Below are 15,303 nucleotides of genomic sequence, written 5' to 3' on the forward strand. Positions count from 1 at the left end.
ATGTAGGAATTTTGAGGCAGTACCTTCTGGACATAGAACACAAACCAGAGCAAAGGAACATCAACACTAGCAAGGGAAGGAGAGAGAGAGATTGGAAAGGAGGGAGGGGGAAAGAGAAAGAGAGAAAAGCATCACTCCGATAGTCACAGATTCCACTTAATGACAGTCTGAGGCCCCAGTATGTAATTGTTTGTTTTTCCCCCCTCAAAATGCCTTTGCTAAACAGCACAAGTGGCCAAAGAAAGGTCTTCATAATACAAAAACAGAAAAAAAAAAAAAAAACAACAAGTCTTATCCCTGACCTTTCAGAGTGAACTGGAATACAAAATAGTTTAAATGATCATTATAGAAAAAAAAATTTCTATTCAGAATCCAGATTTATAGATATTCCAGTTTTCACTGAAATAAAGTTAATTCCCTAAATAAATGACTGTCAAACTCATTTTTTAAAACAAAAAAATTCCTTCCCCCCCTTTCTTTCCTTTTTTTAAAAGAAATCTTGTCAGTATAGGTGGACTTTCTCTATATGTGTAAGGAATGAAAGCCGAGCTGCCCCGGTAGTGTTGGGATATGTGAGAGTGTGGGGGCCTGTGATGATGGGGACTTGGGAGCAGGTCAACAGAGGCACTGTTGGGCTACTTGGCTGCCCAACTCAGGGGCTGCTCAGAAACCTCAGGAACTGCCTGGCCTATAAATTATTGTGCAAAGGGACATATCAATTCCTCCTGATGAAAGCTTAGAGCTACAAACTAGGCCCTGACCTGCTCACTGCCTGAAAAGATGATGAGCTGAGGAAGATGGTGAATGGGAACTTAGCAGGAATGCAAAGTTATCACCAGCTATAGGCATTCCTCTTTCCAGAGATCCCCTTCACAGGGACATATCTATTCCTGAGAGGCCCAGGAATCCAGATCAGAAGGAGCATATATGTTCTTAATAATTCTACCCAGGCCTCCCTCTTCCTTTCCTGGGAACAGCTCTATTTACAAATGCTTCTGATCTACTTAGCAGAGTTACATTTGTCCTCATGTCATACCTGCTCTGCATTCATTATCCCTCTATCCCCTCTCTTCCTCCTTCCACTTCCACTTTGAGGAAGTTGGAGAGAAGATTCTAGAAGAGGAGCCCTGAAGTTTTTTGGAGAAACAGAATAGGAACACTTTTGTGAGAGAAAAAAAAGAGAGGGAAAGTGCTTTTGTATCATCCTCCTAAGACTAAGAGACAACATGCCATTTCCTTTTTTGGCCTAAATGCTCCAAAAGTCTTTGTCTTAAAGAAAAGAGATGAAAGGAAGAATGAACACTTCTTTTTTTTTTAGTCCTGAAATGAGGAGCAGAAAATTAAGACTGTTGATTTTATGATTTTCCAAATCATAATTATGGCTGCAATGACCCCAACTCCTTTTATTAAGATTTCTTTTTGCCATTGTTTAAAACTAATTTTTGCAACATTTTACATGCTTTAATGAAAATTAAGGGCTATAATTAAATCGCTCTAATGCTATCATTACATAGATACCAAATGAACAGAATTATAGCAAACAAAGGAATAGGTCTTAAATTAAAAATTATTTTAAAAAGAACTTTGTTCAGTTGCCTAAATATGACAAATGAAACAGTATTGAAAATCAATGCTACTACAATGTTAAATTGATGGGATCTTAATTTTTACTAAAACCATATTTGCATGTAAGCAACCATCTGGATAAAATATTTAAAATTCAGGGAAAGTTAAAATATCTGAATCTTTTTGTCACAGAGTCAAACACTTGCATATTCAAAAGTATCTAAACGAAAGCATTGCACCCTATCTTGATAGAAAAATAATTAAAAAACAAATTAAGGAAACTTCTCAGGAAAGCAGAAAGAATTTATATCTGTTGGAGGACCTGACTATCACATTTGAGTTCTGATTTGAAAAGGAGTCCCCCAGCACTCTTAACTAGCAGCCACGTGACCTTGAGTAAGTTATTTAACTTCAATATGCAATAATTTTTCAATCTATAAAATGAGTATAATGATAACACCATTTTGAAATCTTTCTGGGGATTCAGTTTAAAAAAAATTGCAAGTGTGCTTAGTGTTCCTCAAGAATTCATGTCCAACTAGAACCTCAGAATTTGACTTTATAGGATAAATTGTGTTATCCCAAAATTCATATGTTGATGTTACCCCAAAATTCATATGCTGAAGTTCCAACCCTGAGTACCTCAGAATGTGATCTTATTTAAAAATAAAGTCTTTACAGATGTATTTAGTTAAGATGAGGTCATTAGGGTCTACCCTACCCCATCTGATTGGTGTCCTTATAAAAAGGAGAAATTTGACAACACAATAGCCAAAAAAAACCAAATAATCCAACTTAAAAACGATCAGAGAATCTGAATAAGTATTTTTCCAAAGAAGAGATACAGATGGCTAACAAGTACATGGAAAGATGTTCAACATCACTAATCATCAGGGAAATGCAAATCAAAACCACAATGAGATATCACATCACACCTGTCAGAATGGTTAGTATCAAAAAGACAAGAAATGACAAGTATTATTGGGGATGTAGAGAAAAGAGAGCCATCATGCACTGTTGGTGGGAATATAAATGGCACAGCCACTATGGAAAACAGTTAAGAGGGTTCCTTAAAAAATTAAAAATTGAACTACCACACAATCCACTAATTCCTGTTTCTGAGTATCTATCTGAAGAAAATGAAAATTGGAAAAAGGTTTATGCACCCTTATGTTCATTTCAGTATTATTTACAACAGCCAAGATATGGAAACAACCCAAGTGTCCACTGATGGATAAACAAAGAAGATGTGATACACACACACACACACACACACACACAGGAATACTATTCAGCCATAAAGAAGAATGAAATCTTGTCATTTGTGACAAACGGATGAATCCTAAGGGCGTTATGTTAAGTGAAATAAGTCCAAAAGAGAAAGACAAATACTGTATGATCTTACTTATATATAGAATTTAACAAACAAAAAAGAAGCTTATAGATATAGAGAACAGATTGGTGGTTGCCAGAGGTCAGGATGAGGGGTGGGCAAAATGGGTGAAGGAGGTCAGAAGGTATAAACTTCCAGTTATAAAATAAGTCATGAGGATGTAATAGCTGGTGACTATAGTTAATAATACTGTATTTCTATGTGTATGTATATATATATATTAAACCGAATATACATATATTCCGTATACTTGAAAGTTGCTAAGAGTAAATGTTAGAAGTTCTCATCAGAAGAAAAAAAATGTGTTACTATGTATGGTGATGATGTTAATTAGACTTGGTATGGTGATCAATTCACAATACATATAAATATCAAATCATTATGTTGTGCCTTTGAAACTAATATAGTGTTACATGTCAATTATACCTCAATTTAAAAAATTTAAAAGGGGGTAATTTGAACAAAGACATACATACAGGGAGAATGTCATGCGCAGAGACACAAAGAGAAGGCAGCCATCTGTAAGCCTGAGGAGGGAGACCTAGACCAGATTCTTCCTCACAGCCCTCAGAAGGAATCAACCCTGTCCACACCTTGATCTCATACTTCCAGCCTACAGAACTGTAGACAAAAATTTTCTGTTGTTTAAGTCATGCAGTTTGTGATACTTTGTTATTGCAACCCTAGCAAAGTAATACAATGACCTTATTTAGAAATAGGGGCATCAGGGAAATCCAAATCAAAACCTCAATGAGATACCACCTCACACCAGTCAGAATGGCTAAAATTAACAAGTCAGGAGATGACAGATGTTGGCGGAGATGCAGAGAAAGGGGAACCCTCCTACACTGTTGGTGGGAATGCAAGCTGGTGCAGCCACTCTGGAAAACAGTATGGAGGTTCCTCAAAAAGTTGAAAATAGAGCTACCATACAATCCAGCAATTGCACTACTGGGTATTTACCCCAAAGATACAAATGTAGGGATCCGAAGGGGTACGTGCACCCCGATGTTTATAGCAGCCGTGTCCACAATAGCCAAACTGTGGAAAGAGCCAACATGTCCATTGACAGATGAATGGATAAAGATGTGGTATATATATACAATGGAATATTATGCAGCCATCAAAAGGAATGAGATCTTGCCATTTGCAATGACGTGGATGGAACTGGAGGGTATTATGCTGAGCGAAATAAGTCAAACAGAGAAAGACATGTATCATATGACCTCACTGATATGAGGAATTCTTAATCTCAGGAAACAAACTGAGGGTTGCTGGAGTGGTGGGGGGCAGGAAGGATGGGGTGGCTGGGTGATAGACATTGGGAAGGGTATGTGCTATGGTGAGTGCTGTGAATTGTGCAAGACTGTTGAATCTCAGATCTGTACCTCTGAAACAAATAATGCAATATATGTTAAGAAAAAAAAAAAGAAGAAGATAGCAGGAGGGGAAGAATGAAGGGGGGGAAATCGGAGGGGGAGATGAACCATGAGAGACGATGGACTCTGAAAAACAAACTGAGGGTTCTAGATGGGAGGGGGATGGGAGGATGGGTTAGCCTGGTGATGGGTATTAAAGAGGGCACATTCTGCATGGAGCACTGTGTGTTATGCACAAACAATGAATCATGGAACACTACATCTAAAACTAATGATGTAATGTATGGTGATTAACATAACAATAAAAAATTTTTAAAAAATTAAAAAAATAAAAAGATGTAATGAAAATTTGAAAAAAAAAGAAATAGGGGCTTTGAAAATGTAATTAAGATAAGGTCATACTGGATTGAAATGGGGTAAATGCTGTCACTGGTGTCCTATAAGAAAGCCATGTGAAAACACAGAGACATGGGGAGACACACAGGGAAGAAAGTCATGTGATAACAGAGGTAGAATCGGAGTGATGCATCTACAAGCCAAGGAATGCCCAGGACTTTTGGCAACCACCACAGCTTAGAGAGAGGCCAGGAGATTTTCCTTCAAAAGCTCCAGAAATCATCCACTCTGTCAACTCCTTGATTCAGGACTTCTCAACTCCAGAACTGTGAGAGAATAAATCTCTGTTATTTTAAGCCACAGTTAGGAAACTAATACAGGAAATGTTACATAAAGTACTCTGTCCTCTTCTAAATTGCCATGAGAAAATTTATGATTAGAAATTATGCTTCCACATCTAGTCCAGAATTTAAGATTATCAAATCTAGAGTGAGTTTATATGATTGTTACTAGCAAATTTATATACTGGTGTGATTTTTGAAATTGGTAATTTCCTAGACTATTTTAGCATGTGGGGAGGAAAAAGAAGAGCATTCATAGGAGAAATATTAAAATCCAAAAGATTATCAACAAAATCTGTAATGCTAAGTAATATAGAAGTAATTTAAAGCAACAATTACATCAGAATTATTAAGCTAGTAGCATGTCCTATAAGTGAAAACAGTACATAAAGAAAGTGTATTATTTATTATACACTGAAGAGGAGAAATAAAAGCAGTTTTCTACAAAGGATTTATTTTGTGGCATAACTCTTTTTGCTGGTAACATAAGTCTTAAATGTTTTCAACTTCAACCCTAGTTTCTATAAGAAAAAAAAAGGTATTTATTCTCTGGAGAAATTGAGTTGGACAACTATAATGGTCTTTTAATCATCTGCTTCAGAGGACTCTCTCTGCCTGTCAGTAAACAATGGAACAATTGATGCTATTCTTTTAAAACTTTACAACCCTCTAGATCTACTTCATTTCAGAGTTCCAACTTAAACTGTTTAGCTTTTAGAAGACTTAACCACATCTGTCCAAAGCTACTAATTCAAATATGGAGCCAAACCTCTGGTGCAATCTGGTTTCCCATTCATCTTCAAACCCCCAAATGAATCAGATGTGGTAATCATTCCAGTATGTAGTGATTTTTTTCTACTAGCAAATTCCCACAAATTTCATTTTCTATTTAATCTGAGATCCCACATAAACAGGATTGCTGTTGTTGCTGTTGTACTGTTTTGTTTTATTCCCTGTTCAAAAATAGTCACCTCAAAGGAAATATAATTGGTCACCAACAAATTATATATCTTTGGACAAGATACTTAACCTCTTTGGTCTTCCATGTCTGCATTTGTAATATGGTAATAAAAATCTCATAAGATTGTTACATTAAATTAATAAGGCTAAATTCTAGAACAAATTATTTAAAGTTTTTTTTTTTTTTTACATAATCTCTACACCCAACATGGGGCTTGAACTTACAACCCTGAGATCAAGAGTCACATGCTCTACTGACTGAGCCAGCAAGGCACCCTATTCTAGAATAAATTAAGAGTTACCAATGTTAATTCTATCTCCATTCCCCTTAATATTACACATCAAACAAAATAAAAACAATCAGATGAAAACAGAAACTCACTACCACTTCTACTCATGGATTCCTACTCGTACTCTTCTTTGCGTTAATGTTAAATTATCTATTTATGCTCTTCTTTTTTTATAAAACAGAGAGAGAGTGAGAGATATCACAGAGGGAGAGCGAGAAGCAGATTTGTTGCTGAGCAGGGAGCCCGATGTGGGGCTCGATCCCAGGACCCTGAGATCATGACCTCAGCTGAAGGCAGTTGCTTAACTGACTGAGCCACCCAGGCGCCCCTATTTTTGCTCTTTTTAATCCAAAACCTCCAACTGTGTACTAGATCTCATCTTGCCATAAGAATTCTACCATAGCATTCTACCATCTTCTATATTTTCCAGTGTTCCCCCTTTGTACTATACAAACATATCTTTATTTCTTTCATCTTAACCTACAACAACAAAGCAACCTCTGTTTTCCTTATGTTCCTATTTTTTCCTGATCCTTCTTATAGCAAGACTCCTTAAAATAGTTATTTATGCTCAGAGACTCCAAATCTCCCATTTTCTCTTAGACCCACTCCAGTGGTCAGACCCCCATACCCCACAAAAGTTCAGAGTTGATCACCATGTCATCACTGTTTTGATGCATTTTCTTTACTTAGCTTCTAGGACAACAACAACAAAAAATCTTGGTTTACCTCCCATCTCATACGTAACCTTTTTTCAGTCTCCATTGTTTTCCTTCTCTTCTTCCAGTGCTCTTAATGTTGGAATGTTTCATGGATTAGTCTTTGATGTCTTCTTCTTTTCTCTATTTTCATTCAATTACTTTTATTCTCACTTACCCTCATGACTTTACCTTAAGTCTTTACTTTTACCTCAAATATTTACCTTCTATATCACAATGATTCCTAAATTTATTCTTCCTATAACTCCCTCCTGAACTTCAAACTAGTTCCTTGATGTCTGCACTTGAATGTCTATAAGTTACCTCAAATTTCACATGTCCAAAAGTATGCATCATCTTTCCACTGTGCCTCCCCCTAAACCAATCTACATTCCTTCTTTTTCATCATAATTGATGGCAAATCTATTAATGTAAGTACTCAGATCAAAAATCTAGGAATATTCTCTGACTTATTTTCTTTCACAGCCCATAACAATTTAATGAAAAAATGTGACCTTCAAATTACATTGAGACTCTACCACTTCCATTGCTATTACCCTGGACGGAGGCTGGACCAGGCTGATTTGTAGTCTGGACTAAAACAGCCTCTTACCTTCTCTCCTGGTTTCCCCATACTCTTTTGCAATCCACTCTAATACTTGAGCCAGAATGACTTTTTTTCCCCCTTTGCTGAAATTTTCATCCCAATGACTTATTCATTCTATAACTGGAAGCCTGTACCTCCCATTCCCCTTCACTCATTTTTGCCCATACACCCACCCCTCTCCCTGCTGGCAACCATCAGTTTGTCGTCTGTATTTATGGGTCTGTTTCTGCTTTGTTTGTTTGTTTCTTTATTGTTTAGATTCCATACATAAATAAAATCATATAGTACATATCTTTCTCTATTTGACCTATTTCACATAATCCATTCATGTTGCCCTAGATGGCAAGATCTCATTATTTCTTATGGCTGAGTAATATTCCATTATATATATATATATATCTCTTCTTTATCCATCTTCTTTATCCATTCATCTATCTATGGACACAGGTTGCTTCCATATCTTAGCTATTGTAAATAATGCCACAATAAAAATAGGGGTTATATATCTTTTTGAATTATTGTTTTTGTTTTCTTTGGGTAAATACCCAGTAGTAGAATTACTGGATTGTATAGTAGTTTTGTTTTAAATTTCTTTTGAGGAAACTCCATACTGTTTTCCACAGTGGCTATGCCAATTTGTATCCCCACCAACAGTTCACAAGGAGTCCTTTTTCTCTACATCCTTGCCAATACTTGTCTTTTCTTGTCTTTTTTATACTAGCCACTCTGACAGGTATAAGGTGATACCCCATTGTGGCTTTGATTTGCATTTCCCTGATGATCAGTGATGTTGAGCATTTTTCCACATGTCTATTGGCCACCTGTATCTCTTCTTCATAAAAATGTCTATTCAGGTCCTCTGCCATTTTTAAATTATATTATTTGGGGTGAGGTTTTTTTTTTTTTTTTTTTGGTGTTGAGTTGCATAAGTTCTTTATGTATTTTGAATATTAACTCCTATCAGATATATCATTTGCAAATATCTTTTCCCATTCAGTAGGTTACCTTTTCATTTTGTTCATGGTTGCCTTTGCTGTTGGCATGACCTCTTTAATAAAAAGTCAGATCATTCTGAATTTCATTACCTCTCTCCCTTTACCCTTTCCAGCTATACTATAATGCTAATTGTCCCTTAACTACATAACACAGACTCTTACCTTAATGCCTTTGTACTAGCTCTTTACTCTGCTCTTTCCCCAGATATCCACTTCATCTCTTTCAGGTATGTGTTGGAATGAGGACTATGCTAAGTATCTTATTTAAAACTACCTTCATCCTTCACACCAGCACTCTTGATTTGCCATACTCTGTTGATTTCTTACCTACTTATATCTTTTAACTTTAGCTGTTGATTGTGTTTATTGTCTACAATTTGTCTCCACACACTAGGTGTAAGCTCCAGGATGTCAAGGACTTTTTGTTTTCTTTTCACTGTTGTATCTCTGGGTTCTAGAGCAGTAATCTCATCAGCACAGAGTAAAGACTCAGTAAATATTTGTTAGATGAATAAATTAGTTAAAAATATGTAAGCGAGAAGGACGAGCATTCTGGAGTATGATCTCCTTTTAAACACATTAACAGTGAAAAGAGTATTGTTACACATAATTAATTAGGGAAAAATCAGTATTTATGTTCAACAAACAACCAAATAGACCCTAAATTTGTGGAAAAGGCTTTTGAATGAATTCTATATTATCTCAGATAATGACTACTAAACAGAGAATGTAAAAGTAAAATACTTATGAAAATCAGGGAATAAAATACTCAAGGAGTAAAAAATTATGCAAGAGCCATCTATTAAGATTCCAATTTTCTGTACATTAAAAATTGGGGTAAATGAGAAAAGTAGGTTAACAATTTCTCACCACCGAAGAAATGAAAATCGATTCTGTATTCCTCTCAGAAGAGCTTTGACTATTATTTAAGAGTCAAAGTGCTGGAGAAATACAAAGCTACACAACTCTAGGGTATCCATGAGCCAATCAATTTGTTTGTGGATTCTCTGGGTCCCTTGTTCCTCCTTCTCATGTTTACTGCCTAATATTTGACCACTCTTCTGTTTGTTGGCAACTCTCACAAGACAGTAAACTAGAGAAACAAAATGAAACATAAGCAAATTAAAGCTATTCCTGATAGTAGCCAAGAGAAATATGTTGGGATCTTGGTCTAGACAATAAGAAAATTATGCACAGGACTTAAGAATATTCACTAAAATAGGTACTAGCATGTTTTCTGGAAATCAGTTACTATCATGGACTTGATCCAATTCAATTAAAGTGAGCATTAAATTAATCTAAAATAGAGTCACCGGTAGAATAAAAAGAATTCAGGGCGCCTGGGTGGCTCAGTTGGTTAAGCGACTGCCTTCGGCTCAGGTCATGATCCTGGAGTCCCTGGATCGAGTCCCGCATCGGGCTCCCTGCTCGGCGGGGAGCCTGCTTCTCCCTCTGACCCTCCCCCCTCTCATGTACTCGCTCTCTCTCATTCTCTCTCTCTCAAATAAATAAAATATTTTTTTAAAAAAAGAATTCATAATATATTTGAAAGGAAAAAAAAGAAAGGGAGATCAAGAAGGTAGAGAGATAGGAGCCTCTGCTATAGAAATCTCTGGAAGAGGTAATTTAACATAATGGAAATGCATCTAATATTAGCAAGAACTAGGGCCAAACCTAACCACCACTTACTAGCAATAGAAATTGGGTCAGAACACTTAACCTCAGAACCTACTTCCTTACTTATAAAATAAAGATAGTAATATCTTTTCTACATCCAAATTCCAGTTTCTGTTGCATGTTATCTGCCTATTTGGCCCAGTATTGACAGTCATCCCATTTTAAGCACTCGTCTTTCAATTTTGCAAGAATAAAACCCTGAAGAAATACCTAGAGAGTAATTAACGTATGGCTAAAACTATCATGGGAAATATAAAAAGATAGATTGAAAAGTGCAACTGGGACCTGCTTTAAATGAGAGGAAGCCTATTGATAAAAATTTTTTTTTTCTTCAACTGCACAGGAAAATATTATAAAAGCTCTATTTAAAAACCATAGCCTGGGTGGTGCAGTCGGTTAAGCGTCAGACTCTTGGTTTAGGCTCAGGTTGTGATCTGAGGGTCGTGATCTCAGGGTCATGAGTCGAGCTCCACCTAGGGCTCCATTTTGGGCTCCTTGACAGGCTTCGCACTGGGTGTGGAGTATGTTTGAGATTCTCTCTCTCCCTCTCCCTCTGCTCCTCCCACTCATGTTCTCTCTCTCTTTCTCAAATAAATAAATAAATATTTAAGAAAAAACTATAGCAAGGCATCTTTTGAGGAAGTAAAAGATTTTCTTCCTGTTATATAAAGTGGAGAAAATGCTTTGTTCTTTTTAAACTTACTTAAATGCAGTAAGTTCTATGGGAAGAAAGATCTTTGTTTCATTCATTACTGACTCCCTTGAAGAGTACATGATTAAGGCAGTTAAGAAATAGTTTTGGATTAATACAGTATGCACAGATTATAGTGTACTTGGCACAGGGATGGGGATCCATCTGCCTTAGAAGGTGACCTTACATAATTAAAAAAACAGATAAATAATAACAAACGAAAATATCTTTAACACCTATAAAATGCAACACACCTATTCCTATCGTTCCTGAACCATCATTTATAAACTTTTAGAATTCTGTTGGAGAATTTATAATCCATATGCAATATATATTGGTATATGTGTAGATATGAAGTGACTAATATTTTCTTGAACCAGAATAATATGATTTCTTGAAATGACCAAAAGAGACTCTCCATGATAAAGAAGGAAAAAAAGTTAAAAGTTTGGAAAGAAAAAATTCTACTCCTCTGCTTAACGTCAAGCTCTAAACTTTAGTTTTGTTTAGTTTAAAAAAGGTTATTATATAGAAAACTACATTTAAAATCTTTGTTATTTAGACTTTGGGGTAATATACAAACAGCTAATAATTGAACAAAACTTATTTAACAATAGTAGGATATATTAAACACCAACACAAAATAATTTTTTAAACTGCTTAACATAAAAACACAATAGATTTGGACTATAAGCCACACAGACTGAAGTAAGTAACTACAGATTTTATCCTCAGGCTAATGAGAAATTAGTTCAAAGTTTGCCAAAGTAAGTTGCTTACACACACCTTTGCCTTAACACAGCCTTACACACCTCTTTGCCAACCCTCTCATACAGCCGATGGAACCAATAATCCAAAGAACAAAAAAAATAATTTTCTAATGAATCTATTTCCCCCTGAAGTTGCATGAGAAGAAAGGTCACTTTCTCACTTACTAGCTTACCTCTTCGGTATCCTTACCATTTTCTTGATCGTACATGTTTTCATGTATTATGCTCTATTTATACATTCTTCAATAGCATCTTTATTTATGACTTTGTGAATCAACATCTTTGTGATACGAGGTGAAAGTCACTTAGCTAATTACACATGCTTGATAAGCTGCATAATAATAACCACTGCAGTATTGTACATTAGTTGAAGGCATGTAAATTACTGCAGTTATTCTCATTTGGGGAAAAACAAGAGACTTTGTTTTAGTTGTTTAAAACACTTTGTGCTCTCTATATCCACCTTCTCAAGTATACTGTGCTTTTAACCCAAATCGTGGCATCAATAATACAATAAAGGTCAAATCCCATTCTACTAGTATGACCAAAGAAATAAAAACAAAAACAAAACTCAATTTAATGCAAATACTCTGATCGGCAGTTGAGAATTTTATTATATGAAGCTCTTCCATATAATGCAATCCTTGTAAAACAGAACAGTTTAGACACTCCCTGCCCCACAAGGATGTTGTAATGAAATCTGACTTGGTCCAGCCAGCATAGAAGTGCATAGAGAGATAGAATGTATAGCACTAGAATATTAATATAACTTCTGTATGAAGATTGGAAATTCTACAAAGTTATGAATAAGGTCAAAATAACACTTAGATGATTTACTGCCCTAGAAAATCATACTCTCCTATGAGTGATTTACTGGATGTTATATAAAAATGGAGTGTGGACAAGCTACATTCAGATGCAAGCTTGCAGCTGTCAGTGTCTACATTTACTCAATCTGGCTAGAGGATGATTTGAAGGTTGATTTAATTGTAGCTTCTGAATCATGTTTTTCCCTATGTTTTAAATTGTTTAACATAAATACAAAAATGTTAAAGTAATTTTAAGACTGTAAATATTTAGTATAAAAATCTGCAAAATCTCATTCTTTTCTGGAAGAGTAACGGAAAATATAGACTATCTGGGGAAAAAAATACCATTACTTAATAATGATAATTGCCCAACAGTTATGGCAATTTTACCCTGATAGGAGAAAGTTCATGGGCATTCAGAAGTAGCTAAGAATAAACAAGCAAAAAACTAGGTTTGTGACTGAACTGATCAGTTTTAAGAAGAACAGAAATCTATATCTGGAGGACAGGGTTCAGAGAAAAAGTCAACCAGTTGGCAAGGCAGCATCGTTTGGGTTCCTTGCAGGCAATGTCATAGCCTAAGTATCTTTTCCTCTAAACACAAACTCAGAGCAGAGATTCAATTCCTATCGATGCTACCAGAACCAGAACACAAGGCACCACCAATGAGCTTTGTCAATATTATCTACTCAGCTCTCCTTGATCATCTTTCTATTCCTTGACACGCTTCATTAAATTCCAGATATCACCTAACCATTTACTTCCCAGCACCAACAAATCGTCCTTAGGGAGAATATCTTCTTCCTCTGCAAGCTTTTTCCCCCATTTTTTATTTCCACTTTTATACATACCTCCTTTTCTACATATTTTCTTGCCGGGTTTTCTGGCACATTCCTTGGATATTCTTTTTACTGAAAAATGAATAAAAGACTAGAAAATAACATGGCGCTCCATCACAGACCGCCGGAACATGCAACACCACTATCTAACTTAATATGCTCCTGCATTTACTGAGTGCGAAAGATCCCCAATTCGTTGAGCCTGCACATGCAATGGAGACATGTTGATGCATCTTCTCAGAAGTCATTCTGTAGGAAATGGAAATTAGGAACCCATTTCTACCTAAATATACGTGCTGTGGAGGAAAGAAAATAAGTAGGCACAGGAAAAAAATAAGAACAGATACACTAACACACATAAACAAAAAGAGCGGCATGCAAGCATGTAAAATATGTCTACATGCCAACAGGAAAAGCCATGCATGCTACCAGTACACATGAATTAATATTGTTAGAACTTAGAATAGAAAAGAAAATATAAATTTATCTCCCTGCTTTTCCTGCAGTAAACTCACCATCCTCAGTTGGAACGTATATGTTTAAATATAGGCAATCTTCACTCTGGTCTTGTACGTATGATGAAACCACATCCAAGTTATTAGTAAACCACACAGGAAGCATGACTTCTGGCAATCTGCCATCAATGATATTCTGGGGACACACGGGAGCAAACTGAGTCGCATTCCTGATATCTGACCAGGGAGATGGTGGTTCTGGAGGCTGAAAACGATGTTCCCCTGTGGGTGGGGCTGCATATGGAACTCCAAGAAATTGAATAACAGGCCCCAAAATTTCATTATTGAGTTCTTTCTTAATCCCCCTTATCTTGCCGAAGTTGGTAGTCACCAGTGGGTCTGCATCATCCAATTTTTGTGAAAGCACATGGGCAGCCTGAAGTAAACATCCCAACACGCAGAGAGTCAATGAGGCACCCAATCCCCTGTGTACCAAGCATGCCATTACTGCTCTCCAAACATAATTTGGCCACATGCATCTGGGCAGTGCCATGGTCCCACATTAGTTGTGTAGTTGTCTGGTTACAGTGAGGCAAAGGTATTTGTATCCGCTTGAGAAAGACCGTATAATGGTAGAATACACCTCCACCTCCAACTTCTTCAAGGCGAGCTTGTCAAGAAAAGCTCAGAAAGCTCTTTATGCAGCCAGTATCTCCCATTGATTTCACATGGATTGAAGTAGCATCTTCAATCATCACTATTTATCAAACCATATCCTATCGACCATTCTGTTTTCCACAGTAGCAACATGACAAGAGTGGCCATTAACTGTAGAGTTCTCTCTTATAAATCAAATCCAGTTAGCGGTAGGTCTGCATCCTAAAGAAAATGAAAATAAATCATTAGAATGAACAAGCTAAAATAGACAGCGCGATAACTAGATGTTTTACAAGCTACAGAAATACATAAACAGTGGCTAGAGTCAGGTAAGTTAAATACTACCATTGGAAAATTATGGCTTGATGTGAGATGACAGGTGAAATAACTGATTGTTAGATTATTGAGAAACTTGCCTGCTGACTTTATACATGTTTAAGTGGAAGCAGGCCTTGTCAAAATACACGGTTTCAGGAGCATTTCACAGTATACCATTTTTTAAAATACTGAAGGTTATATGTGAAATTGCCCCTTTATTGATAGTCTTCAATCACATCAAGGAACCACAGAATTAATCAGCACACATAATAAAAATTAGAATTACATAGCAGAAAACCTTTTGAAAATCATTGGTAGGGAATTAGTGGAATCTAAACAAACAGTAAGAGTGGAAATATATATATATGTATATATACATATATATATTTATATTTTTAAAAAACAACCCAACAAAAAGGTAGTCCCCAATCCTATGCTATATAGAAGAAAAAAAGCTAATGGTAGAACAAGAAAACTAATCCTTATTCAACTGTGATCATTTAAGTGCAACTGCCTTATATA

General features: G+C 36.1%; 1 protein-coding gene across 6 annotated transcripts in view; it reads right to left on the reverse strand.

The window, feature by feature from the left end:
* NLGN1 (neuroligin 1) overlaps window positions 1-15,303 on the reverse strand; it is a 674,669-nt gene that overhangs the window by 642,095 nt on the left and 17,271 nt on the right. For 2 of the 6 annotated variants that reach the window (XM_044914793.1, XM_021702594.1), the window contains exons 1-2: window positions 13,867-14,359; window positions 13,364-13,423 (exon numbers count right to left, since the gene is read on the reverse strand). In XM_044914793.1, coding sequence (XP_044770728.1) covers window positions 13,364-13,423; window positions 13,867-14,359 — 553 coding nt within the window. Of the gene's footprint in view, window positions 1-13,363; window positions 13,424-13,866; window positions 14,686-15,303 lie in introns of those variants that run through there. The other 4 variants (XM_021702596.1, XM_021702595.1, XM_021702593.1 and 1 more) reach the window with 3 other exon arrangements.

Source organism: Neomonachus schauinslandi, chromosome 1 (assembly GCF_002201575.2).
Source record: "Neomonachus schauinslandi chromosome 1, ASM220157v2, whole genome shotgun sequence".
Lineage (NCBI taxonomy): Eukaryota > Metazoa > Chordata > Mammalia > Carnivora > Phocidae > Neomonachus > Neomonachus schauinslandi.